The following is a 21,616-nucleotide window of genomic DNA, read 5'->3' on the forward strand; positions in this document are numbered from 1 at the left end:
CCAGCAACACAGCCTCATGCCTAGTGCCAGCTGGACTCCCCGTGGAAGGGTTTTTCTTGTGCATGGGAGGGGGGGGGGGGGGGGCGCTCCCTCCTGCAAACTAGACCATGAGTGTTGAGTGTTTACCGAGGTCCTTGTGTCCACTCTTATCTCTCTGTGTACCCACCTACCACTGCTAACGCTAGCCTTTATCGTGGGTTTCAGCTCCTCTGTATAATCTCTGTCTTTATTCTGCCTCCCCTCTTCCTCGACTCTGGTAGGGTTTTTCTTTTTTTTGTCAACCTCCCCTCCTGCACTGTGTGCTCTCTACTGTGGGCATATCCAGCCAGCGCCATAGCAACCCAACAAGCTATGAAAGGCTGGCATCATGTTCGTGTAGACCAGGGGTCTTCAACCGGTGGTCCGCGACCCCTGGGGGGCCGCAGAGGTTCTGCAGGGGTTTTTCCAACTTAAAAAGAAATAAAGGCAATTTTAACCAAAATAATTTGTGAGTAAAAAAATATATATATATATAATATCTATATATATCTATATATATATATATGATTGAGAAAACTCCATTAACAGGTGATAATAATCTACTTTTGTAAGATTATTATTACCGTATTGGCCCGAATATAAGACGACCCTGATTATAAGACGACCCCCTGTTTTTCAAGACTCAAGTTTGAAAAAAGACTTTTTGAACACCAAATTAAATTTTTATACAGAAAATAATGACAGTACATCTGAAACAAATGATTATAACAATATATTAGAGAGAAAAAGCATGTTATTTTGCCTCATTGAAATCATTATCTTGAAGTTTGCATCATAACTTCTCCTCAGCTGCCGGTTTACCTGACGATCTTCCACCCACTTTTCTCCAGATTGTCGCTACGTTTCTCCATGTTCTGTTATCTCTCCTCTTATTTTCTTCTCTTTTCTTTCTTACTGCTATTTTTTATTTTTCTTCTTCGCGACAGGGATTGGCTTTGGCCTGGGGCGTTTAGTTCAGCATTCGTTTTAAAGATATCTGGCGCCATCTAGCGGTGTAAATGGGTATAACGTCTAGACCCCGAATGTAAGACGATCCCCACTTTTTCAGTCTTATTTCAATGCAAAAAACCCCGTCTTATATTCGGGCCAATACGGTAAGTATTAAGTATTTAGTCTACAACTCTACATAAATGATTCCCATGACGTGAGTCATGTGACTAATGTCAACTTTAGAGCGGAAAAATTAGCTAGCTAGCTGTTTAAGAAAAGAAAATTTGTCGCGAAATTGACTTAGCTATTTCATATTTAACGCTAGTTAGACCTGATGGATAGATTTGTGACAATAACGAAGCCTAAAGCTCGAGATTGTAACGTTACAGCTCAGCCTAACGTTACTCCTTCCATGTCTGACGAGGCCAAAGTTTCATCAACCGTAAACACATTTAGGCTAATAACCCAGTCAGGAATTGGTTAATAAGGTGATATAAGCAGAATAAAACACATTCAAAAGTTATTATAAGCCAGGCTTAAAACTTGACACATTAAAAAAAAAGGGAAAAAATAAGAATTACAAGCGGGGTTCTTGCTCTGTTTTTCTCTCATCGAAGGGATCCCTGGGCTAAAAAAGGTTGAAGACCCCTGGTGTAGACTGATGGGGTTCAGGGTGGGGCTGTGGGGTGCTGTTTATATGTCACCTCAGCAGAGCAGAGCATTCTCCAGTTGCGTGACAGAAGCATTCAGTCCTGCAGCCTGAGGATAAAGAGCATGTAGGTGGATGAATGCATGTTTATTGGGTTTACTTTGCGAGATGAGGGAAGCCAGGACTGGTGATAGCAGCAGAATAGCCAGACAGCGGGACGCTTTCGTCCAGCGCATAACAGAACAGAGAGGAGCCGCTAACAGTTCTCAGCAGGGAAATTAGCGAGGCGGCGCTGGGCCTGTGTACACAAAGTGCTGCCGTTTTAACAGCTTTATTACCGAGAGCTGGAGCCTTTTCCGCCTGACCATTTATATCTCATGCTGCGAAACTGGAGCGGGCATTTATCACAACAATTAGTGGTAAACGATGGTGTCGTGTCCTGTGTTCACGACTGACCAAATCAGGTAGTTATGGCCAGCTAAGGCCAACTTAAAACTCTTTCACACTGTCTATAGAGCACTGTTTTGCTGCAGCATGGCATATATAACCCATTCACTTTATTCAAGCCTATACGCAGCCTCAGATAACTACCCTAAAAAGAAGAAACCTGAAGAAGTTGGACAACTTTTTGGGAACACAAAAAAATAATGTTCAGAAATGCCTCGTGCTGTAATTATTTTCACAAAATGCTCCGTTCCTGTTGAGATTCACTACTAGTGACAGACAGGCCATCTGGAGCATTGGGAGTTTTCCCGCGAGGCTTTTCTTAACAAACATGCCAAAAAAATTAATTAAAAAAAATAAACATAGTGATTTAGCTTTGGAGCTGATGACGGGCCTGAGGGAACATTGGCTCGATTTGTTTTGACTAAGATTCTAATTACAGTTTTTGATTCACCTGCTTCCATCACTTTATCTCGCATGATTGGGATGCTAATACATATTAATGTTGTCCTGTTGCATTCCAGAATGGAGATTAGATATGAATCTACCCCGTCTTGCATAGGATGAATTTTCTGCAGGAACAGGAGCAAACGTGCAAAATTCACCCAAAAGACTGTCAGTAAACTTATTTCTCAAGTTTGTTTATAGATGGCTTTAAAAGGAACGCTCTGGTAGATGGGGAGAAGCCTAGGTGCTGTGCAAAATTAAACATTCCCTTAAACTAATAAGAATGACAAAATGATTTTGCAACTCCAAACAAGAGCCCGTTAAGTGCACTTAATAAGCTGTCAATTCATTATTTGTCACATTCTGTATTTTTTTCCTCCGCTACAACCAAACAGCATAAGAGGGACACGTTGAGTTGGAAATATTATGAATATACATAGAAAAATAATTGTAATAATGTGCCTGAGAGCGTACATTTTTGCGTCTTTAAAGTCCAAGGCTAATACCAAATGCAAAACTGTGGAGTGAAGCTGGGTTTAGTGGACATAAAAAGCTGGGTGTCATCTGCATAACAGTGAAGATGCATTTTTAATTCATGGAAAATGCGACAAAAAGAATTAAGTTAATAACAAGAGCAGAGACCCCGAGACAGAGCCCTTGGAAATGCCGGAAGTACCGTATTTTCTGGACTATAAGCCGCACCTGTATATAAGCCGCATCCGCTCTATTTAAAAAAAAAAAAGATATGCAAGCCGCAGATATTTATGTTGTTAGATTAGATGTTTACTACATGTACAGAACCATTTTGAACTGTAAATGATGTACATGTTTGTACCTAAATAGATCCTTTCCTAACAGCGTCTTTTAACACGGCAGCAACTTTGCTGATTAAAACTGGACAGAACCAAGAGAAAATAACCAGTATTTATTTATCTGTTTGAAATCTGCTTAAGAAGAAGTAGCGTATTCTTCTTTGCATTTATTTTGTCTTAGTTTTGATTCTAATTCCGGTTAGCACTCCCCCTAGCGGTGGAAGAAAAATCCACAGAATAGCTGCACCTTTGTATAAGCCGCATGGTTCAAAACCTATGAAAAAAGTAGCGGCTTATAGTCCAGAAAATACGGTAATGGGAAAAAGTATTTGAAGGACCAGACTTGAATGAGCTGAGTTTGACTGAAGAGCTACAGTATGATCTAAGTTGGAGAAAGGGTGTGTTTGAAATGCCAGTGGAGTCACAGTCCGTCAGTGAAAATACAGTTGGAAGAGGCTGCTCTCAGATCAAGGAGGATGAGAAGCGATAGCAGTCCAGCGTTCGCTGCCATGAGGAGGTTGTTCTTCATGAGTGGTTCTGGTCTGCAGGGAACCGTGAAATCACGGAGCGAGAATGGCATCTCTGCAGAATTTCCATGTCACGGACATTTCATTCAGGACATTGTGTTAACTTTGAGAAAACATTCATTTTCTACAGAGTCCTATCCCAGCTCATTACAGGCGGGAGGCAGGAGTAACACCTGGACAGTCCATTAACAACCATGGACACTTGCACACACACCTATGGGAATCAATAATAAACATGCATGTTTTTGGACTGTGGGAGGAAGTTCCTGGGGTAAACCCACACAAGCACGAGGAGAACGTGCAAAGTCCACAGAGAAAAGCCCAGGAGTCGAACCAGGAACCTTCTTGCTGTGAGCCACCATTTTTAGGAAAACAAAAAGGTCATACGTCTCCTTTAAGACTTACTCAGGCCAAGCTAGAACTTGTTGAACTGAATAATTTATGATTTATGCATATTTTTATTTAACATAAAAACAATATATGAAGACATAAAACAGTCGATTCAATAGTGAGAAGAAGCTTTTATGCATGAATAAATGTCTCAGTGCTGCCTTCAACTATCGAGAACAAACTCATCAGCCTGTTTGTATCCAGGCAGCGTTCCAGTAACTCCACTCACACTTGTGGGAAGTCAGTCTGGAGTGAAGAAAGGTTAAAATCCCAGGTTTACATTTGATAAAACATTCTGTCGGCCTACAGCAGGTCGGCTTATTCAGACAACTAACCGTGTTTTTGCTGAGATTCAGCATGCTGCAAAACGTAAGCTAGCCATAAAACATCAGGAACAAATCACAAATTCTGCGGCCTTGATCTCAGGTACTTAAAAAGATCAAACCAAAACAACAAAAAGTGTAAATGTGAGCCCACAAAGTGTTCAAAGTACGTGCAGACTTTGTGGAGGTTTTACATGCGTCTGCGAAGGTTTTGGCGAGTTAAGCCTTGTGTTATGTGTGTGTGTGTGTGTGTGTGTGTGTGTTAGAAGGTGAAAGCACACCCTTGTTTTATACTTTGAGTCAAAGTATTACGCTTCTAGCAAGAACAGTAACAGCTTAGCCACTTCTGAACCTCCCACTATCCCGGCACACTGCCTGGCTACAAAGCATCTTTAGTTTCAGAGGAGACTATTCAAACCTTCAGCTCAGTTTTTCCCACGGATTTTTCTAAATGTAGCTTTCTTCCTCTCTTTTGGCTGAACAGAAAGTGTTTTGTTTGTATCATGTTTTGCTGTAAAGCTCAACCTGGCGATTATTCCGACTAATTCTTTGAAAAAGAACATGAATAAGAGGAAAGTGAAGAAGAGGATTTTCAGCAGTCAAGCAGGCGGGTGTTTTGAAGTCCTGCTTTCTGGCCTGCAGTCACCAGCATGTGGACACAATGTGTGTGGAGTCAGTGTGCAAAACCATCAGAGGGAAGAAGAGAAGTAAAGAACCAGCAGCTGCTAAACTTGAAAAGATCCAGACTGCATTGAGACACAATTAACACAAGCCCTTTTCACACAGGCCAATCACGGTGAAACTATTGCATCTTCATTGATTATCAACATCCCGTGTGTCCACATGCAAAATCAGGGCCGGTGGCCAGCAGCTGACAGCAAAGGTTTGTGTTACAGCAAAAATGATGCAACAAACTTGATGATTTAGTGACTCTGGCTTGATTTTCGTAAGAACACATTGATGCCGAGCCACCTCCGTTTCATCTGTGTGATTTAACCAAGGAGGAATATAATCATTCCAACAACTACCACAGTGTGAAAAGGGCGAGTTGCATTGCATTTCATTGAATTTCAAGAGAGAAATCGGGAAGTTAGTAAGTTAGTAACAATATTTTTGGCTACAAACAAAGGAAAAGGGGGGAGAGGGGGTGGCAAACTGGCTCACACCAACTTGAACCCTTGGAAAGGATTTGGAAACCCTGCAACAATCCCAGCACTGAGGCACCACAGCAAGGCCAAAACGCTGTAATGATGGTTCACTCAACGACTCAAACGCTACAATCCACATTTAACACATGTCCAGTGGAGACAGTCGTTGTATAGCTGCGTAAAACTCAATTTCAAGGAAAGTGGTTTCGATTTGATGCTATAAACACTGGCCCTCGTCCTACAATTTGGCCCCGCTGTGGGAAAAGGGTGAATCAAAAGCTCTCCACCTGGTCCTGCTCAAAGTCGGGCGGAGAGTACAAAAACATATTGATAAATGATATATATCCAGCGTGAAAATGGAGAGAGACCAGCTTGGCTGCAGCTCTCGGGTCAGCCCTGATCCCAGCACGTGTTACAGGAGGAGATCTGATCTCCTGTGCAGGCATGAGTGCACCTGCGTGTAGGTGGAGGAGGGGTGTGCATCTGTGTCATGGTACACTGGTCAAACTGCACATGTGCATGTACGCCTGCACGGATCGTCTGGACAAACATCAGCATGTTGCAACAGTATGTGAGTGAATGTGTTTGTGGGTGCCGGCGGTGAAGATGTACAAACTCATCTGTAAAGACTCCCACCTCTGTCCGGGGCAGGGTCGGTGTGCGTGTTTGTCTGTTTTTATCGACTCACCGATGACGAAGGTGGTGATCTGGTGTCTGCTGACCCCACGCTTGTTCTTGACCTCGCAGATGAACGTGGTGTTGACGGCATCGTCCACCTTCTTCACCATCAGCTTGTTGTCATCCACCACCACCGTTTCTGGCAAAGAGCCGGAAGCCCTGAGACGGAGGAAGAAAGGAGGAAAAGGAGATGTTTGGGGTAGTGGACGAAACGCGATCAGTGATGGAGGAAAGAAAAAAAGAGGAATATTAGGAAAAAATGAATAAAAAAAAGATAAAAAAGACGTGAGATTGAGAGATTAGAATAAAGTTGGAGTTGAGTTTGGGTTTCTCCCTTGTCGGCTTCTGGTCTGGCGTGGTTGTGCCCTCCTTGCCCACTCTAGTTGCAGTTCAGGTAAAACCTTGTTTTCCTGAGGGCTAATCGCAGTAGCCTAGTCTTGATTCAGTTTTAGAGACTGGAATGGTTGCTGTTTGTGTCTGCCTGTTCCCACTTCTGTTTTCTTTGTTTTCTCTCTTGCAGATTACAAAGGCTTGTGTGCCCGTTGTGTGTTTTCCTGTGTTTCTCTCATTTCAGACTTCCAGCGGATGCCACTCCTCAACAACCCCCGCCCCCACCCCACCCCTTATCCCCCTTACATATACGTTTAAAAATAAAGAAAAAAGATTCAAATGCATATAAATGATTTAAGTTGTACCAAACTTGGTATTTATGGAGGATTTTTTGTGCCAAAATTAAATAAATAAATACATCATTAGTTAATTAAAATGGGAATGAAATATATCATTAATTTATTAAATGTGTCATTAATTAATTAAAATTAGAATGAAATATGTCATTAATTAATTAAAATCGAATTCATTTTAAGTAAAAATATATATTTATTATTTCAGCATTTAATTAATTAATGACACATTTAATTAATGATTAACGAAATCATTAATTAAATGTGTCATTAATTAATTAAAATTAGAATGAAATATGTCATTAATTAATTAAAATCGAATTCATTTTAAGTAAAAATATATATTTATTATCTCAGCATTTAATTAATTAATGACACATTTAATTAATGATTTCGTGTTACGTGTGAATCATGAAATGTAAAACTGCATTTAATTAATTAATGACACATTTAATTAATGATTTCGTGTTGCTGAATCATGAAATGTAAATGTAAAACTGTCAGTTTCACTCGTCAAACTCAGTGGGCGGATTCCAAACACCTCATTGGTTCCCCTGCACATCAAGTCAAGATGGGAAAGTGCAGAAATAACTCCAACAACTTCGAGCAGTTCCTCTGCTTTACATGCTACATGCTCGGGGTCAGCAGATCCTGCTTCCACATACTCTGCAAGGTCGAAGATATCGCTCACCAACTCTCTACAAAGTTCACGAAAATCCTCCAAACTCACAGCTGTCATGTTTAGAAAGGCTTCCACCTCCAGTTTCAGACCAAAGCAGTGGATTCCACTAGATTTGCGTTAGCTCCGCCCACTGAGTTTGACGAGTGAAACTGACAGTTTTACATTTACATTTCATGATTCAGCAACACGAAATCATTAATTAAATGTGTCATTAATTAATTAAATGCAGTTTTACATTTCATGATTCACACGTAACACGAAATCATTAATTAAATGTGTCATTAATTAATTAAATGCTGAGATAATAAATATATATTTTTACTTAAAATGAATTGTATTTTAATTAATTAATGACATATTTCATTCTAATTTTAATTAATTAATGACACATTTAATTAATTAATGATATATTTCATTCAGCACTTAACCGTCGCTGAGAAATCATCACTAAAGCAGGTAAAACGTTGTAATTACTGTATACTGTAACGTGAAAGGCTCTTAGAGGAGCAGGTGGACGGCGTGAGATTCTTACGAGGTCCAGGTGACAGCAGTCGGTGCAGGGTTGGCGTTGGCCTGGCAGAGCAGCATGGCATCGGAACGGCCAACGTACCAGTTGTTGTCGTAGCCCTCTATGGAGACGGAGGGGGGATCTGAAAGACAAAGCGTTTGTAGACCTCAAAACATGGAGATCTTTAAGATGTATCGTGGTGTTTACCAAGTCAAGTAAAAGGTGCCGCTACGCTTAACAGTAGTGACAGAAAGCCTCAAATAACAGCTGTGTTCATGTGGTGGTGGGGGTTTGTGTGTATCTGTGATTCTGGAAGATGTTTTGTTGGAAGAAAAACAGTTAAAATGATAATAGAGCTCCCTGGACTATTTTTTGGGGGAAGTCCACCTGGGATCAAGCCCCAAGATAGACCCATAATTCACTAAAACAGCTGCAAATCTCCCCAGGAAGGTTTGGAAAGTATTGCTGAGTCTATTACCATCTTGTGCTTGCTTTAGTGAAATAGAAAGACAAGGTGATTGAATGCAGACCTAAGTGCTATCCATAATATCCATTATCTCCTGCTAATCTCATGGCCACTTGGTTTTGAACAAATCTTACGCTGTTCTTAAGCAGTTTTGATTAATAAATGCTTTTTATTCACCAACACGTCCATCACCAATAAAGAAAAAGGAGCTGGTCGGAGAAACCAATCGGACATGAAGCAACGCCTTTGGAAAACTAAAGTTGCAAAAAAATACAAGACTGGAAAGGTTTTAGGGATCTTTTCTCTTGAGTAACATTTGTCTTTTTTTTATTTATGGTCTAGTTGGAAATTATTTGGGACTTGATTCCTAATTTGTATCGTATGTAGTACCTTTTATCAGACTGCTCATTATCTGTGATGATTAAAGATAAACTGGAATCAAAGCTTGACTTTCAAGACTTACTGAAGCTACACAAGTGTGTTAACTCCTGGATTGAATACATTCTGCCAAAAACCAGTTTGTGACTTCATCACTGTGGATTCTAGTTTACTGTGCTTTTGCTGGAGGATTATAAAAATGTATAAAATTGTTGAATCACAGTCCAAACAACATTTTTCTTGTTTTTTTGCAACATTAAGTGGTTTTGGATTCACTGCACTGTGATGAAGGTGATGAGGGAGAGTAAAAGAACTTACAAGAAAACGACAGACGTCAGACTGCCTCTTTGATTGATATGCATCAGCATGTTGCATCATACCAAACAGTAAAATGAACCTCTAGAGTCCCGTGAGCCATTGTGCGTATGAGTGCGTTTGTAAAGCCAGCTGGGTCTAATAAAAATGTGACATTGTCAAAAAGAGAAATGCGCTACCTGGAGGAGGTTTCCCCCTAAAATCAAAGTATTCAAATCCCAGCAGGATGAGAAAATCAGTTAGTCGCTGATGTGAGAGTCTTAAGTAAAAATTAATTCAAACCAAGGTGCGACGTGTGGGAAGTTAAAAGGAGGAGAAAGGCTCAGTAGCTTTTTGCTTTCATGTTTCTCATGAAAAAAACCCCTAAAGACAGAAAAAGATACTTTAAGAATAAAGAGTGAGACAGAGTGATGGCTGTGAGGAGAGAACAGGGTCAGAGCTTTGAGAGGAAGGAGGAGGAGGAGGAGGAGGGTAAGTGTGTGTTGCGAGTGTGCCGACCTATAAAAGCTGATCTGAGCTACACAGCAGACAGTAGACATGATCCTTCGCACCTTCGCTAAACTAACACATACACAGTGAGGTGTCGCAGTGCGTGTGTTGTTATTCCTCCATCTTTGTGAGCACCGACTTCCTTGAATGACTGTTTTCATAAATAGAAGTATATCCCCTGCATGTGCACATGTGCCACAATCTCTCACTATCAAGATTTTCACACTACAGGCAGACAGAATGAAAAGAGTGAGGAAAGGAGGATGTGCAGTGCTTGTGAACAAAGGCTGTAAGAATTGAAATGTTAATGTGAAGAGGCGTCTGGCCACTCTTGATTATCAGCTGCGACCATGTATTTGTGTTTTTTACCAAAAACACCTCCTGTGTTAACTACTCAAAGCTTCATGAAAGGCATAAGATCAGTTGTAGCTAGACTACAAACACATCTAATCTCAAGATAAATTCTTCAAAGTTGATGTCCCATGACTAAATGAATATCTCACCTTTCTCCTTAGAATTTGATGGATCTTTTTTTTTTTTTTTCTACCTTGTCTGCACACATTAATGATTGATACCATGACGGTAGAAACCAAAGGTATATATATGTGCATTATTACTATATTTAATATATATACATATATATACGCATACATATGCATACACATACATAAATATACACATACAAACCCAGTGATTTTTTTTTTTTTTGGGGGGGGGGCATCCACTGCCAATCCAGGAAGCAGGAACACACGGAAACACACGTCAAGCACTGGAAATCTGCAACAAAAAAACCACGAACAAAACACGAAACCGGCACGGAGCCGACCAAAACACGAACAGCAATCGACCCAAATCTTGAGATCTGATCGCAGTCTGAGCTAAGCTACCGCTACCGCTACCTAACCCCAAAAACTACAGAGCCAGCATGCAGGTGAACAAGCCAGTGTGTATGTCTATGTGTGTGTATGCGTGTATGTATATGATCATGCGCGTGTGTGTGTGTGTGTGTGTGTGTGTGTGTGTGTGTGTGTATATGTGTGTTCGTACGTGTGTGTGTACATGTCTTTGTGGCTGTGTGTGTGTGTGTGTGTATGTATATGTTTGTGTGGCTGTGTGTGTGTGTGTTTTGAGAATTTGACAACTATGACAACCTCCCGCGACCGCTAATTTGCTCTTTTCCTGAATGGTTTATCTGACTTTTTCCGGTCACAGTGAATGAAAGAGATAAGGACAACTATTGTGCAAAAAAAAAAAAAAAAAAAAAAAATCACACATACACGAAGAAAAGAGCGCTGAAAGTTCACGACTGCTTCAAACCAGAAACCGGAAATGCGTTGCTTCCAAGCGAACCAATCACAGCCCTCTCGGTCTGCGTGTGGTCTGCGTCGCCTCGACGTGTAGTTACAATTTTCGGGAGGTGACGTCAGTGACGGCGTCAGTGACGGCGTCAGTGACGGCGTCAGTGACGGCGTGTGGTCTGCGTCGACGCGTACCACACGCCGTAGGCACGGCGTCCTTTTGACGCAGAACCATAACTCAAGTTTAACAGAGGTTTTTCGAGTGGGAGTGGGACTGCACCAAAGACGAGCGCTGAGGACTCTCCATGGACTGTGAGGTTTATAGATGGCACTGTGATCTGAGGTGAGAGGAGGGAGCAGGTGGAAGAAAGGTGAAGAAAGGAGTGCAGGTACGGCAGACGGAGGACAGACTGGATAGATGATATCTCTCAACTGGCCTGGGAAAGCCTTGGTGTGTACCGGGCCTATCTCTGCTATAGTTCCAACACATTGCCATTGTTTATGTTTTTCTCCATAATTTACTACAATGGTATTGTCACCCTTTGCTGCAAATCAGTATGGAAACCTAATTTGGCTCAGCTGTTGCACATTACAAATGAGGATCACCTGTGATGAATATTCTCCACCCACCTGACATGAAATAGCCAATAAATGATCATTTTGGTGTTTTAAAAAGCTACCTGATATTCCCTCTTCATGTATGACAATGGTAAAGACAAAGGAGATGTCTGAGGACACCAGAAATGCTATTTGCAAGCACAAGACGAAAGGGCATAAGGTCATCTCCAAAGACCTTTCTATTCCTGTTTCAAGGGTGCGTAATGTTATTAAGAAGCTTTCCAGGAATGAAACTGTCAAGAACCTCCCGGGGGGTGGGGATTGATGACAGAAGTATTGGAGGGTTGGTGTGAATGGTGGAAAGACCACCACGTCAAACATATAAAAGACCTGGGGATTCATTTATAAAAGAGTGCCTAGGATTCATAGTAAAAGTGTACGTGCGCTCAAAAGCCGAAAATGGCGTGCGCACAAAAAACATCCTGATTTATAAAACTGTGTGCACGCACACCTGCACGCAATGTTCTCTTTATAAATCACAGTCCGCCTGGAAGGTTGTGCAGGTGAATTCGCCTCATATCCCGCCCTCTACACGGCCACTTTCTACCACGAATGGTGAATGCAAAGTACTTCATGACTGTTTTTGCATATAAATGAGCCTGCTGATCAATGGTGTTTTACACTCAAAAATCATGGCAGGGCAGATCAGAAAGCGAAATTTCACGGAGACCGAGATCGAGATGCTTGAGACACATTAAAAAAAAGGGAACAAATAAGAATTAAAGTTGCAAGCAGTGATGAACGGGCCCTCGCACTCATGGCCGTCATTAACTTGCGACATGATACAGGTGTGCCATTAGGCCATGTCCATTAATGCACACCATTAAATATCACATTTTTCGCCAGGCCTGGCTTGCGTGCAAAATTTGGTGACTTTTGGGGCAAGTTTAGGGGGGCAAAAAGCAAAAATAAAAATGAGAAAAATGTCGCTCAGGCCCTAATTACAAGCAGGGGTTCCTGCTCTGTTTTTCTCTCATCCAAGGGGTCCCTGGGATAAAAAGGTTGAAGACCCCTGCTTTAAGGAAAAGAACACCATACCAACAGTCAAGCATGGTGGAGGATCCATAATGCTGTGGGGCTGCTTTGCTGCATCTGGTACTGGAGGCCTTGACTGTATCACATGCATCATGAAATCAGAAGATTATCAAGCCATTCCAGAGTGAAAGGTCTTGCCCCGTGTAAGGAAACTGGGTTTGGGGTTGAGATGATGGGTCCTCCGGCAAGATAAAGACCCAAAACACACCTCCAAAACCAGCAGGAATGCAGAAATGTCCAGCAATGAGTCCTGATATCAATCCAATTGAAAGAGCTGAAATCTGCCATTAGAGAAAAGAACCCTGCAAATGTTCAAGAGCATAAGAATAATGCAAAATGTTTGGAGGCTGTCATCGCTGCCAAAGTGTGTGCAACCAAATATTAAGGAGGGGTGCCAATGTTAATGCACATGCTGGTTTTCAGTTTTTTCCTTTGGAATTACAATATCTATGTTGACATAACAATTGTATTACTTTGGACCTTAAGTTAAAAGATCCTACTGATATAAATTTGGTATGTTTTCCATTTATTTCTGAAGATATTGACTCAGTTATGCTAAACATGAAGGGATGCCAATAATGGTGAGCAAGACTGTAATTTCAAATACAGCACACTTATCCATACTAGATCCACCTCCGTCAGATCCATAATGATAATCTCATAGCTAGATGGGCAGTATTTCCATTTGTACGTGACTGTATCAGTCAGGCTGGCAATAACTTCACAAATGTACATTCATTGTTATTTCTACCAACAGCTGTGTGTGTCTGTCATTATTCTTATTGTGCAAATGTGCATCTGGGTCTATGAACTGGATCTTATAAAACTGGGCTGAATGGAGATAATCTGTTCCATATTTGCAAATAAACAGCAAGCAGGTTACACAGTATCAGCATCCTGAAATCTTTTAGAAGCCAAGCAGAACCTTTGTAATATTTTAATCTATTGCAAACTGACAGGGGATTTAATGGTTTTAATGAAACAGTATTGATGATGTCTGAACATTTTAGTCCTGAAAAAACCAAAAGATGACAATTCTCTCTAGTAATTTTTTGCAAGTCACTTCTTAATAACTGTTTTCGCTTTTAATCGCACATTGGGAGTTGAGACAGGCATCTGCTTTATCTGTTGACATAGGGCCCGATTTACTAAGATCCTAAATAAAGAGTACTAAATTGCGTGTCCACTGAAAAAGTTTGCGCGTGCTGTTTGCGTGTGGTTTGCGGGTGATCAACTAAGATTGCGTGCGCAATTGATAACAGGTGCAAACAGCAGTATTTAAATGAGGTGTTGCGTGTCTTAAGGTTTGCGAGCGCAGATCTGCGCCATGGAGAGTCTGGATGGAATGCACAGTCACAAGTCACAAGCGCAAAATGAAATTTGACGAGTTGGAGTTAGAGATATTAGTGGAAGAGGCAAATAAACACATTAATGAACTACAGCAAATAAATGTAAACATTACCAAAAGAAACGCAATATCGGAGAAAACCTGCGATAGAATAAATGCAGTTGGTAAGACAAAAAACGGAAAAACGTCTGGTTTTTCATATTTCAATTTTAGGCACAGATCAAAAATACGAAATAGAAAAACGGGCCACAGGACTGAATTTGATTTTAATATTTAATTGGTCGGGTTTGCGTGACCCCGCGGTGCTCGGCATGATCTGAGGAGAAAAAGACAATCAGACACAGAGCTGGAGAGCGCTTTGATTCATCTATTTATGAGTTAAGTTTTTATTCAGATGTCCACAGTATATTGCAAATATTATATATTATATAGCAAACACTGACAGTAAATGTGTGACAGACGGGACCATCATATGGCCGTCGATTTAACGCAGAAGCATAATTCAGGCGAAGCTGCAGTCTCTGCGCTGATCCTGACACAGCGGGTCGGAGCGGATTTGGTCATGATGTTTAACCTGTGTTTTGTGATTAATAAGCACGGGTTTTAATTAAATGTAATTTACGAAGGATGATTTCATGTTCAATAAGATAAGTAATCAATAAAATACAAAGTTTTGGCACAAAGGCTTGGCCTGCTTGTGGGCGAGTGGAGGGGGGCACAATAAGAGAAGGTGGCAAGATATAAGGCGAACTAAAGAAAAAGTGGCCTTTAATAAAACTTGTGCAACCATTTTTAAAATAGCATGCAGCAGAATAAAGACTCTCTCTCTGCGTATTCTTTGATTTTGGATGTCGCCTCCTTGCCACAATAACAGCAGCAGCAGATTAGCACCTTCCTTTCGAACGTATTAAATACAGACGCAATCACAATACGCGCAATTACTTTCAGGCTTGGTAAATCTCATTGCGCGTGGTAAATGGACCAATTTGCATCTTCCCCTCCCAGTATTTAGGATTTCTGCCGGGTACGCCCCATATTGATTATTCATCAGGGCAAAAGTACTAAATGGATTGCGTGTGCAATTTTGCGCATTTCAGAGACGCAATCCTCTTTGCACGCTGTTAGTAGATCAGCTGGCACTTTGGTTTGCGGGTGCTGTCAAGTTTGCACAGGTTTTTACGCACGCAAACCTTTAGTAAATCAGGCCCTTAATGTCACCAGGAGACAATGAGCCCATAGGAGTGTTGAGTAGATGGAAAAAGATCAAAGAGTGGATGTACCATCATTTTCTTCAGTTTAACACAAACAAAGCGTTGACGAGTCAGCACACAGCTTCAGCTATTACAGCTACAAACCAAAAATTAACATATAAGGAAAAACAGTGGACACAGAACCTTGAGGATGCGTGGAGAATCAGAAATGGTCTACAAAACAAAACTAAATGAGGGCATGCTGTAATGGAAGGAGTGCAGCAATGTGACTATGACAAGCCATTTGCTAAGTAACATACTGTATATTCGTTATTAGAGAGGTTAAGCGAGGATCAGTGAGGATCATGTGTTTATGTCAGGTCCTTATTAATTCATTCAAGATTAGAAAACGCCAAGTGATGCCCCTCCATTAGTGTCACTGGGGCTGCCACACTGACAAAGCAAAGGTCTAACAGTTGTGATTTGCGTTTGAGGTTGAAGACAACTGGGTCTTTTTCAATCCGTCCATATCCTTTGCTTCCTTTGCTGGTTTCAGAGTAATTAAAGACACATCCCCTGCAGGCTTTTTCATCCGTCATTAACTTTCTGAGGACATTAATGCATGAATTAAATGGAAGAAAGTGGTATGGCGGAGCAGTGGTAAGAAAGCTTGAACGGGGGACAGCTGGATGTAACAACTGACAGCGGAGAAGGAGGGATGGGTGGGTCAGTGACTTGCATCTAACTGGAACATCCCAGTAATTTATGAGGTTGAAACTGTCCTCTAATCAGTCAGAAGCTTTTTTCGTGGATGCTTGTGAATTTATGGCTAAAAAAGACAAGTGCAACATCCCGGTGAGAAGCTGTGTCTGTGCTTCAGACTACAAAAAGCTCTTAGAGCTGAGGCTGAGAGCAGTGGTGATGACGCTACAGTAGATTTCTGAAGCTGCTGCTTCTAGTTGGAGGGAAATTAATGAATGTATTGATGGTTGTACAATAGGCCTGTGTTGAAAAAATAGATTTTCTGATTCTAAATCGATTCTCATATTAATTCCTAAAAATTGATTTGTATGTCTAAGATCGATTTTTTGTTTTTCATCATTACATTACAACTTTTTTTATTTTTTTTTTTATGCCCCAAAAAAGGAATGTTTTGTTGGACATGAGAATAACTGGCGCCATGTTTTTGCCTTTAAATATGTTTAAAGGTATGAAAACGTTAAAGTTTTCAGTTATAATTGTATACATTGTCTATATTTCATTACTTTATATAATGTCTTGTGGTCACATTTGCATAAAATGCTAAAAACCAAATTCTCAAAGATTAAAAACCGAAATAGACCAAAAATGAAAAAAATTAAAATGGAATGTGGTAAAAAATAAAACCGATTTCATACGTTTGCTTCCCTGGACCTGGGAGGTGATTGGTCCTTACAGCCGTCATTAGCTGCCAAAACTTGCTGTTGAATCTCAGTATAATACTAGTATTAATATGTTGCATAACTACAGCGTCATATAATTCATGCAACAGCTCAAAACACAGTTTTAATAATACTAACCCAAATGGATAAAGGAATCGAATCAGATCAAATCAAATCTTGATAATCAATTCTGAATTTTAAAGGGGACCTATTATGGCATGTAATACCTATTTTAAACAGGCCTTCAATGTCTTAAAAACAAGCTTTTGATTGCTTTTGCTAAATAAATTAGAAATTCAGCCTCTAAACCATGTCTTTATCTTCCCATTCTCTAACCTCATTATCTATGCGGGATTCGGAGTGGGCGGGGCTATGATAATGAGGCTCTGTGCTGATTGGCTGCCTGAATGACGCGATACACCGCTACGAAAAAATGGCGGAAGCTCCGGCCGGCGGACTTAGTTGTGGGCGTGGTTTCACGCATCGGAGGACAACCTATGTAAATCGCGCCCGTCGTTACGTAACGACAGGAGCAGAATCTGAACGGCTCGTAGATCCACATCACACTTCTCTGAGTTGGCAGGCTGAGGGGAGACCACTTTATATATGTTAAAGCAAGAAAAAACGTGTTTTTCATAATAGGTCCCCTTTAAGAATCTGAATAGAATCGATTCTTGACATTTGAATCCATCCCCAGCCCTGTTGCACAACCAACAAGAATATAAAATATCCTACAACTGATTAGGCTGAGTGAATCGGACACAATATATTTAATCTGATATTTTTATGAAAACACATCCGTTAATACATTGTTGGGACTGAAACTTTGCACCAAAATAAATACAAAATGTATTTGTAATTTTTGCAAACAGCAATTTGCAATTTGAATAAATAATTCAGCAACTAAATCAGCAATGTTATTAGAGTTATGTGCAAAAGGCCATGCCCCTTATATTTTTGGTGTAAAAAGAAAAATAAATGAATAAATACAAAAATGTGATAATAGTGGGTCTTGGCATTTGGAAAATAAATCTTCAAATTAAATTTGAAGCAAAAAAGAGGAAAAACTAAACAAGCAAATAAACAAATAAATAGATAAATCATGTGGGCAACACTAAGTACCCCCAATATTCAGTAACTAACAGCAGCTATAACCTGAGGTGGCAGATTCCTGAATAACAGTTATCACGCTGCTAGATGGAGATTTACTGGCGTTTTCAGAATCATTGTCCTGAATGATCATGTTTCTATCAAACTTTACCTGTTGGGCAAACATCTTCACATTTGAGTTGAGAATAGTTTTATATACAAAAGACTTAATGTCACCAGGAGACAATGAGCCCATTAGGTTGTTTAGTGCCTACGTCACGCGCGTCCTCGTCAGTCATTTCCGGGGCCAGACAGATGTTGTGACAGTGCTGTGTACCTCTCTGTTTCAACAGATCTGAGACTAAAGCAGTGCTTTCCTGCCACTTACCTTAATAACTTACATTACATTAACTTAACTTAACTTACTTAACTTACATTAGGCTACTTAACACTTACACCTTGTCATAACTGCACGCGAGCGTCGCTCTGCGTGGCATCGGACGCGCTCTGTCCTGAAACACTGAACGCGTTATCGGCCCCCACGTTCTTTTGATTGACAGCTGAAACTCGCTTTTTAAAAGGCTGACAAGCTTGATATTGTGATATTTAAATGTTCTTCTATTTTCTTCCTGTCACTCGCGTTGAAAGCGCTGTAGGAAACAGTCATGATGAGGAACGGCTGATCCAGTTAGTTGAAATGAGTATTATCTCTATGATTCCTCCTCATTTCACCACAAAAACCTCAATAAAGTGGCAGAAAGAAATACTATCTTATTATTATATAGGTCCCGGAACATCGGGAGGGAGAGAAAAGGTCCTGTAAGTGGGGAAAAAAACCAACAATTAATAACGACGTGTGGTGACGCAATCAAACAGCGAACAGCGTGAGTGAGGGGCGTGTGGTGTTAAATGCAGCAAACATGTCAGCATGTCAGATCATTACTGGGATGTGGGGAAAAAGCAGAGGACACGAGAAATGATCCAGGCTGAGTTGGATTTGGAAAACCGCTGGTGACGGTGACGGGGACGCGCAGCGCAGGGAGCGCAGAGAAAAAGGCCCTCTTCTCTTTTTTTCTGATTAAATGCATCCGAAATAGACAAACAGGCGATCTATGAACTTCAATGAGAAATAAAACACGGGAATATGGATAAAAAGAGGTGCCGGATCTTGTTCCAGCAGAATCTGACACAAATTAAGCCCTAATAAGATTCTTATTATTATATCTTATTATCTTATCAGAACCTTCCAGCTCACTGGCGATCTCCCTCCAGCAGCTGCCACTTTATTGAGGTTCTTGTATTGAAATGACTGTTTCCTACAGTGCTTTCAACCGGCTTTCAACGCCAGCGACAGGAAGAAAATAGAAACAGGGCGCCCGACAAATGTTCAGCTCAAAACGGCGCTGCGTCGCGCTGCGCCGCTCGCAACCAGTATGGACAGTGCAATAAAAAATAAAGCAATGGAACTGTATTAACTCTGTATTAAATGTAATAACTCTATTCGAGTTGAAAGCGTTAAGACCCTTTTTAACCCTCGATGATTCCTTTCTGAAAAAGGAGGTTATAGTAAAGAGATTCACGGGTTCAAACATGTTGTTTACAACGGTGCCTGCTATGCCTGTAAGCCGGGTCGGACCCGGACGTGACGTCAGCCTAGAAATGACGTCACGCTAAACAACCTAATAGGAGCGTTGAGTAGATGGAAAAAGATCAAAGAGTGGATGTACCATCATTTTCTTCAGTTTAACACAAACAAAGCGTTGACGAGTCAGCACACAGCTTCAGCTATTACAGCTACAAACCACTGATAAGGCCTGAAATATGTTGTGTAGTCATGGTCTCAGAGGTGAACTTTCAGAGACATTAAAACAATTAAAAAGTCGTCCTTCTATCACCTGAAGAACATCTCAAGGATCAAAGGAGTAAAGTCTCAGCAGGACCTTGAAAAACTCATCCATGCGTTTATCGCATTGATTACTCCAACAGTGTCTCCACAGGTCGGCCTGAAAAGTCAATCAGACGGCTACAGCTGATCCAAACGCTGCTGCCCGGGTTCTAACCAGAACTAAGGAAGTGGACCAAATCATTCCAGTTCTGAGGTCGTTACATCGGCTCCCTGCACCCCAGAGAATAGACTTTAAAATACTTCTGTTAGTTTACAGATCACTGAATGGTTTAGGACCAAAGTACATCAGGGACCTGTTGCCATAGCAACCACCCACACCTCTCAGGTGTTCAATTCAATTCGATTCAGTTTTATTTATAAAGCATCTAATACAACGGATGTTGTCTTTAGGATCTTTCCAGAGACCCAGAACATGACCCCCGGGCAATTATTACATAAACATAACATAAACAATGGCAGGTAAAAACTCCCTATAGTGGGAGAAAAACCTTAAGCCAAACAGTGGCAAGAAAGCCTTCCCTTTAGGAGGGAAGAAAAAGTCTTGACGCTTTGTCCTACTTCAAGGCAGGATTTGTTGTAGAAATTAAAGTGATGAGGTCACCAAACTTTATGATTTGACTATTTAACGTTAGCTACCCAAAAATCCAACATTACCTGATACAAATTGGGAACCGCAAATCCACGTTTCGGTGCCTGGAATCCAGTTGTTTCTGTGAATTGCAGCGATCCATTTGTCTCTCTTAAGCTTATTTTTCGGCAGTCTGTAAAACGATAACTCAGATTTCTTGCTAAATCTATGAGTACAGTTGATGGCACAACAGCTCTTTCCCATTTTAGATGTTTTCAAGTTGCTCAAACTGAAAGTCTTTCTGCCACTCAGTCTTTCTGCCACTCAGTGGGCGAAACCCGCTGTGAGGTCGCATCTGTGACGTCATGCAAATCCCCTCTATATAACCAGTGTTGTGGTTCAGGTCTGCCCTGCGTCACCCAGAACCGGAACCAAACATGGAGAAGCAAAATGTAGCTTCTATGCCCCACAGATCTGGAACAAACTTCCAGAAAACTGCAGGAATGCTGAATCCCTCAGTTCCATGTTAAAATAATCACTTGTGAAAATAATGTCACCCATCACTGCCAGGGTCATATATGTGATCCTCAGCTGATGATAGCTGTGACTGTGCTGCCCTGCCAGAGTCTACTCTATACCCGTTTTCAGAATCTTTGTCCTGAATGATCATGTTTCTATCACACTTTACCTGTTGGACAAACATCTTCACTTTTGAGTTGAGAATACTTTCGTATACAAAAGACTTAATATCACCAGGAGACAATGAGCCCATAGGAGCGTTGAGTAAATGGAACAAATCAATGAGTGGATGTACCACCATTTCTTCAGTTTAACACAAACAAAACTGAAGTACCCGTATTTTCTGGACTATAAGCCGCTACTTTTTTCTTAGGTTTTGAACCGTGCGGCTTATACAAAGGTGCGGCTATTCTGTGGATTTTTCTTCCACCGCTAGGGGCAGTGCTAACCGGAATTATAAAAAAAACTAAGACAAAATAAATGCAAAAAAGAATACGCTACTTCTTCTTTATCAGATAGAAGTAGGTAGAAGCAGATTTCAAACAGATAGATAAATAAATAGCGGTTATTTTCTCTTGGTTCTGTCCAGTTTTAATCAGCAAAGTTGCTGCCGTGTTAAAAGACACTGTTAGGAAAGGATCTATTTAGGTACAAACATGTACATCATTTACAGTTCAAAATGGTTCTGTACATGTAGTAAATATCTAATCTAACAA

At 40.8% G+C, this 21,616-nt stretch overlaps 1 protein-coding gene across 3 annotated transcripts in view; it reads right to left on the reverse strand.

The window, feature by feature from the left end:
- Positions 1 to 21,616, reverse strand: part of pvrl2l (PVR cell adhesion molecule related 2 like) — a 480,113-nt gene that overhangs the window by 240,101 nt on the left and 218,396 nt on the right. For all 3 annotated transcript variants that reach the window (XM_061741374.1, XM_061741373.1, XM_061741372.1), the window contains exons 5-6: positions 8,285 to 8,402; positions 6,398 to 6,546 (exon numbers count right to left, since the gene is read on the reverse strand). In XM_061741374.1, the coding sequence (XP_061597358.1) occupies positions 6,398 to 6,546; positions 8,285 to 8,402 (267 nt within the window). The remainder of the gene's footprint in view (positions 1 to 6,397; positions 6,547 to 8,284; positions 8,403 to 21,616) is intronic.

This window comes from Cololabis saira, chromosome 15 (genome assembly GCF_033807715.1).
Source record: "Cololabis saira isolate AMF1-May2022 chromosome 15, fColSai1.1, whole genome shotgun sequence".
Taxonomy (NCBI): Eukaryota; Metazoa; Chordata; class Actinopteri; order Beloniformes; family Belonidae; genus Cololabis; species Cololabis saira.